Source organism: Tetrao urogallus, assembly GCF_951394365.1.
Source record: "Tetrao urogallus genome assembly, chromosome: 3".
NCBI lineage: Eukaryota > Metazoa > Chordata > Aves > Galliformes > Phasianidae > Tetrao > Tetrao urogallus.
Window position 1 is genome coordinate 41,610,184 of NC_136815.1, and position 7,732 is coordinate 41,617,915.

Sequence of the window (7,732 nt, forward strand, 5' to 3'; positions counted from 1 at the left end):
TTTTTAAAATGGTATAATTATTAGGAAGAGGACTGCCCATTTTATCTGTTATAAAATTTAAAATTAAACCTGTATGTAAAGAATGAAAAACGGTGTAGGATAATCTCGTGATTGCTTCATTGAATTTATTTTTTTCTTTTAAAGGAAAAATCTAAGTGGTGTGATGTTTAAGCAGCAAAATGCCCAGACAGTATTTAATCATTTCCAAGATGATCTAGCAGAATATGAAAAAAGGTTAAAGCAGGAAGCAAAAGTATGTGGAGAGTTAATACAGACAAGAAAGAAAGATCTGAAAAATTCGGAAGTGAGTATTATCAGATCTGTGTTTCTTTATCTGAGAAATGATGCAACACTTTTTAGTTAGTTCTGTCTCTTTTTTAGATGTAAAAAACAGAGTAATTTTATCAAAAGTTTGAAATTAGTAGTATCTTGTCAATATGCAAGTATTCTAAGTGAAATAAATTTATACTTTTCTGTAGTACAGTTTTACATTTCTTTGAAAAAGAAGTCATTTTAGGAAAATTATAAAATGATGCATTTGCTTTGGCACATTTAGTTTTTCATTAATGTTTAGGATTCTCGTATGCTTTCTGTAACGTATTTTCTTTCCCTCTGATTTGTGGATACCTCTAGGAAAGGAAAAGTCATCTCTTCTGCTAACTTAAAAATCATTTTATTCTTTTCATCAGGAGCTTAGTCTTGAACAATTGTGGGTAAGATCAGCATCTGTAAGTTCTCATTCCTCTTTAATCACCTATTTAGAAGAATAGTGCTCCGTGCTTTATGTAAAACTTTTTGAACTGTCAGTAGTGCCCCACAGTAGAACCCTCATCTGGATCTTAGGAATAGCAACTGATACCAAGAAGGTGGAGCCAGATATTAAGTGGGCAGCATCAGAGCCAATTGAAGCAGAGGTATAAAATACAAAGGAGTAATAATCACAAAATCTTAAAAGAAATCAGATGCAATACAATTATTTATTGTTTTCTGCATTACTTTTAGAAGTAAATCGAGGAAAAGATGAACATTCTTGATTCTCACTGGTGGAAGATGAAGTGCTTCTACAGTGATATCGAATCTGAGTTTTATTTTCTTTCTACTGATGGGAAACTTTTAGCCTGATTTTTGTTTCAGCACTGCATAGTGGAGTTTGGGGTTTATTATTCTGCTGCAAATTGCATTTTCTTCAAAGTCTGTACAGCTTAGAGTGAAGGAAACTAATTTTTTTTTAAATTAGAGATTGCTGCTTTATAGCTACTCATTGGGATATCAGTCCTTACAAAATATCAGTCTACAGTCTTGTGTTAAATTAATACTAAGGTCAAAATTATCTGCTGGTATTTCAACTTGCTCATTTTTATCTTACCTTCAAAAATCACTGTAAGGGTTATTAGGTGAGGTACCTTTCTTATCTCTTTTAGAACACGAGATTTGTTCTTATTGTTTCCTGTTATGTCTCTACTCCCATCTCCCTTTCATGCTGAGTTACAGGTATTGCATGAAGAGCTCTTAACAGTATTTCTTTATTGACATAATGTTGGGGTAATGAGATTACACCATGATTTTGATGGTTAAATGTAAGTAAAAATATTTTGCTGCATGTCCATGAGCCTGTTTAAATTTTTACTGTAACTCTTTTCTGGTCTCTGTGATGACATCTCTTCGGTTAGATCTGCAGCTTGAATGGAGGCACACACTGTTACCCTTTGACTGTTTGCCTACTTATTACCTAGTCATTAATGTTATTGCTAGGAGTGTCTCCAGCAAAGACGGATATTTCTTCAGCACCTTATGGACAGTCAAAAAAATTAAGCAGGGACTTCTGTTTTTGTTACCCAAAAGAAATGGGCAGAAGGCCTAGTAACAGTGAGTGAAAAAGTTTAATAAACCATTGAAACTAGGATTTATAGGTGATTCAATTTAAATTGAATCAGGGGAGATAGCCATGATTTGTGGAGGTTGGAACATTTATTTTACAAAAATGACCAGCATAGCTGTCCAGGAAAGGTCACTTGCACAGTTTCAGAATTTTTTTTGCTGATGGTAAAAAGTCAAATAATCTAGCCAGCTAGGTAAACCATCCAGCCTATGATAAAGTTATCTTTTCTTATTTAATGGATATAATGAAAAAGCATTTCTATTCTGATTTTTGGATCAAACCATGTATGTAGATGTCACAACTTCAGATACTGTGATATTTTATTATGAAGCTTTGTCACTTATGGTCTGGAGATGGAAACTAGTTTGCTGATGTAGTAATGGGGCATACATCTCAGTTCAGTTTTCACAAGTCTTGCTCTCTGTGAAATTGGTTGAGGCCACTCAATTCCCCTGCTCATAGATAGTACAATAGAATGAGATGGGCTATTTTTAAGGTGAGATGTGGAGGTCTGATTAACATGATTTCTCCCATGGGGAGAAAACAAACAAAATCCCCAAAAGAATAACAGAAAAGAAAAGCACTGATTTCTTGAACACAATATATAGGAGGCAGGTTCAATAGGTTCTGATCTAGGATTTCTAGGAATTCTGGTCAGACATTATATTGAATGAGAATTACCTGTCCTAATACAACAAAAAATAAAAATAATTACAGTAATTAAAAAAATAGTACTTGGTTCCAAGTGTAAGAACGTGCAAAAACTGAAAGGGAATATTTCCTGAACAGGCTGTGAATATGTATGGTAACACCACATGTATTCAAAGGTGAGGTGAAAGCAAAACCCCAAGCTACTCAATGTAAGTTGTGTTGTTTAGTCTAGAAGAACCGCTGTTAGATATTTTGGTTGATTCAGGAACTGATTTAAATGGGAGAAATGAACGTGTACGTGTCAATGCCAAACACTAGATGTGCACATTTGTCCTGGTTTCAGCCCAGAGAACGTTAATTGTACGATGCTATTTTGATTCTTGCTGTGATGGGAACGCACTCGAGCTGCTTGGTGGCAGTGCTGTCACCTTGATGGTGCAGGGAGGGGCAGGGTGGGGCCAGTACAGATACATAGAATCACAGAATTATAGAATGGCCTGGGTTGAAAACCACCACAGTGATCATCTGGTTTCAAACTTCCTGCTGTGTGCAGGGCTGCCAGCCACTATACCAGGCTGCCCAGAGCCACATCCAGCCTGGCTTTGAATGCCTCCAGGGATGGAGATTTACCTCCTTGGGCAGTCTGTTCCAATCTGTCACCACCCTCTGAGTGAAAAACTTACTCCTAATATCTAACCTCCCCTCTCTCAGTTTAAGGCCATTCCCCCTTGTCCTGTCACTATCCACCCTCGTAAACAGTCATTGCCCCTCCTGTTTATACACTCAGGTATTGGATGACCACAATGAGGTTGCCCTGGATGGAGCCTTCTCTTCTCCAAGCTAAACAAGCCCAATTTTCTCAACCTTTCCTCATAAGAGAGGTGCTCCAGCCCTCTGATCATCTAATGAGGCCGGGGTCATTCCATACCACGTGGCACCACGTGGAGTATAAAGCTGCAGGCAGTGGGACAGAGCTGGCTGCTGCTTGGGGTGCTGTGAGTTGGTCAGGGGGTTAAGTCCTTGTGTTACTGCAGGGTGTCATTTTGATGCTGTGCGTTGGTCAGCCAGTGGTAAGGAAGTGCTATGTGGCTGCATACTGTTATTACATTTTTGTTTCTGTTTTCCCCTTCAGTCTTAGTAATTGGCTCTTATTTCACCCCATGAGTTCTATTTTGTTTCCAGTTCTCTCCCTCATCCAGTGGTGAGGCAGTGGACAAATGGCTGTGTGGTGTGAGCTGCTGCCAGGTTACACCACAGCAGCAGTTGACTGTTTAGCTTCAAGATTAAAATTACAGTAATCCTCATTATCTTGTTTTTGAGGCAGGTATAAGCCTGTAGGCCTAATGGAGAGGTCTATGTTGCTGAAAGGGGCAGAAGAAGTATTGAGGCTGAGAAACCCTGTTGGAGGTCTATGCAAATGTCCAACTAAATGTCGTTTTTGTGGTGACTTGTGGGTTTTGTGAGGGGGAATGAAAGCTGGTAGTGGAGAACAAGAGGAAAGGAAAAACTTGCCAAGAAAAAGAGTTTGAATGGCTTGACAGAAAGAGGATCGATTGTTCAAAGATCTTAATAAGAAGCCTCTCTATTCTGGGGTCTAGAGAGGACTATTAAATCCATAGAAAAGATCTCTTACTAAGAGATAAACTGGCCAGGAACCAGGTGAGAAATTTAGTAATTTCATGAGAAAGCTACAGACTTCTAGTCAGAGCTGTGATGGATTTGGAGTTGAGAATTAGCCTTGGTAGGGGAGAATCTGCATAAGCACATGATGGCCCTAGCACTGCTCTGGAAGAAAGAAATATCGTGAGGAGATTCCTGTCCAGAAGCAATCTTATCACGATGAGGACTAAATATCATGAGAAACCAAAGAATTGATGTGTCTGTTTTTGCAGGAATACACAAGGTGTATGTTTTGGCTGAAGAGCTGAGTCGCAGCTTTTGCAGACCTCCCAGACAGTCTTATCATGGGAGAAAGTGCTGCCAAGTGCTAAGATTGTGACACGTTAATTTAGCAAATGTCACAGCTAAACACAAGGTGTGATTTTTGTTTTCCCAACGTGCATTCTACTAAATGTGGTAAAATTTACATATGTAATGATAAAGTTATACCTTACAGGCATATTTTATCACTGTGCTGTTTGTAACTACTCTCATAGCATCTCATTACCTTATGTTCTACAGAGACTGTACAGTCCCCAAACTATCACATTGCCATTTGGTTCAGTGCTGATATGTGCAGTATTAAACACACAGATAAGAATTCTTTGACATAACAATTTATAATGAGTGTTGGGTCACGTTCAGAATGATTATATTGTGCCTTGTTTTCTTAACCTGAAAGCAAGCCTGCTTTTCTGCTGCTAATGTGATTATTGTACTTCCAATTACAGTAACTGTAAAACTGATTACTGTTGTTGTTGAAGATTGAGCGAGACAATTTGAATGACCAACACTCTCTTGAAATGTGAAAATGCGTCCTCATTAAGATTTGCTATTGTCCATGTGATCATATATTTCTGAAGTGCGAGTGTATGAATTTTTAAATTCAGACATCTGAATATAGTGGATTATACATTTGAGAAGTGCATTTAGTTTTCTATCCAGAGCATTAACAGAAATACTGATTCTTTAACTTTCCTTTTGCTTTGTAATCAGTACCAATATCAGAATTTCCTAATTCTATTAAGTAAGATTAGTCTTCTGCTAAAAAACCCTTACCACCCAGTAATGTTTCTAGATTTTCTGTGAATTTACTTGAATGTTGGATGATACTGGAAAATAAGATGATAGTAAATTGTTATTTCTTTTGCATTGTACCTTTGTGAGCTTAAGAAATGTTCAGTCTAAAACTGAAAGTGAATTTCTCAGTCATATAGAAGTGCACCTTGAAATTCCTTTATTGGAATGATGTTTTCAGCTTATCATGATGTGAAAAGCTTAAAAGTAAAGAAATGCACCTATGCACCTTTTTTTCAGTGTAAATGTTGTATATAATGAAATAAGTTTTTAATAATTTATTCCTGGAAACATATTCAATCTGCAAATATTTGATCCAAATGTTTTGACCCTAGCTTAAATGTTTTTTGTTTTAAAACAAATCAGCATGTTCCTATGAGCACTTTTTTTTTTTTTTTTTTTTTAAATAGACAAGCATTTTCCTTCTGGGAAATGATATATCGGAAAATCCATGACCGGTTCTAACAACTAGTCATGATATGTTATTTCATCAGGTATTGAGAGTATTACTAATGACATAATGTACAAAATGGCATATTTCAGAAGAGATTCTTACAGCAATACAGTCATACAGTGCTGAAAGCTGAATTAAGAAATAGGGAGAAACTAAGTGAGATGCAAGGGGCTGTTTATCATCATGGTATTAGATAAAATCCACTGGGTGCCTTTTATCATTTACTATTCATCTATTTAGGTCATTTTTTCTATTAGTCATTGTTTTCAGTCTTGCTGCACTAATATGTTCAGAGAGCTTCCATCTCTTTCAAAAAATTCTGCTAATCAATATTAATGTTACTGAAGAGCTTTGTTTCAGCATATCCATGTAAATGTGAGAGTTACGTTTGAAGATATATGACAAAAGAGGATTTTTTTTAATACCTAGAGAGCCATTGATCCCTTTAGGCTATTCTCTGTGTGTGTGTGCGAGGTAAGGATAACAAGTAGTCTGGCTATAAAATTGTCTTTAATTAGTTGACTCAGTGGCTTCCAACAGTGTGCTATGCTGGTATGTGAGACTCCCATGTTACAAGATAGGCTTTTGAATCTTAGTCCATGCTCCTGGGTAGACTTAGCATATCAGCTTACATGCTGTCCTGTGGGAAGCACTGGCAGTATTACCCAAATAATCATCCCACTGATTTTATTGGCTCATGGGGAAGTCATATCCTCTACCTTCTGAAGAATACACAGTAATACAATAGTTAGAGGTTGGGTGCCATGATAGTAATAACATTCTCAGTGAAAATGGAAGAGACATAAAAGGAGAAAGCTAATGCAACTTTTGAAGGATAGTTTTGTTTCTTGACTGAAAAAAAAAAAATAATATGAATACTCATTGCAAGCACATTATCCCTTTTTCTATTTTAACACAGCATTAATTGGAACAATTGTAACAGTATAAAAATAATTCAAAAAATTAAGTCAACTATCAGTTATTCTTTCTGGAGAAACAAAGGCTTTTTCTAAGATAGCTAAAGCAGTTTTTATTATTTCTTCATTCATAGTATTTCAAAAATACTTTGGTCTTTACCAACAGTGTATTCTAATTCAGAAGGCATTCCTTTCTGAATTTTCATTGGGGGAATAGAAATGTTTTCTACAATTTGTTTTAACATTATCTAAAATCCAGAACAGGTCTGAAACATATCTTCTGAAAAATCATAAATAATGCCTGGAAGTGTCAGCACGGAATAGCTAGAGGATGTGTGTAGGGTTGGGAGCTAAGGAAATCTGTGAAAAAATCAGCATTATAAACATTTGAAAATTATGATCTGGGCATACTGGACATCACATTTTTCTAAGACACAGTTTAGAACTTCTTAAGTCTTAGAACTTCTTCATTTCTTTCTTTTTGATATATTTCATAAATATATTTATATTATTTTATATATATTTATATTGCATAAATTTCAAAATACAGTAGTAGGCACAAAGACATTTTAAAATGTCTTAGGTGGGTGTGCTCTTCATTTTGTTAAGACTGTGTAAGCTTCTATATTTATATTGTGGTAAGTTCTTAAAATGACTTTACTCATTTTCAATTAAAGTAACTCAGAACAGTGCACAATATTAAGTATACAATGTCTCTCAGTTGGAGAAAAAAATTCTTGTCCTGCTATCTGAATGCCTGCACTGATTTAAAACAGGTTAAAAACAGTTAAGCATATGACAGTTGTTAAGCATACGACAAAGCATGCCATGTATCCAGTGTGATGAAAGCAATTGCTGAGACTTTTCTATTTAAGTATGGGTTGTTGGTTTTTTTGTATTTTAATTTAATTTGTATTTAATTACTCACGCCTTAGAACTCCTGCCATGGTAGTTAAGCCTTTGTCTTTTTTGAGTGTACAATAGCGGTCTTTTAAATATTTTATTTGTACTGGATGCAACTGCATATGAGAATTTCACCTCAGAAGGTGGCAAGTGAGCATGAAGAAGAGTCACAGTGTTCTCTTAGGGGACCTC

The 7,732-nt window shown here is 36.0% G+C and overlaps 1 protein-coding gene across 1 annotated transcript in view; it reads left to right on the forward strand.

The window, feature by feature from the left end:
- Positions 1 to 7,732, forward strand: part of CCDC178 (coiled-coil domain containing 178) — a gene marked incomplete at both ends in the record, with an annotated part of 172,174 nt that overhangs the window by 60,032 nt on the left and 104,410 nt on the right. Inside the window, one exon of the mRNA XM_079533872.1 lies at positions 145 to 304. Coding sequence (XP_079389998.1) covers positions 145 to 304 — 160 coding nt within the window. The remainder of the gene's footprint in view (positions 1 to 144; positions 305 to 7,732) is intronic.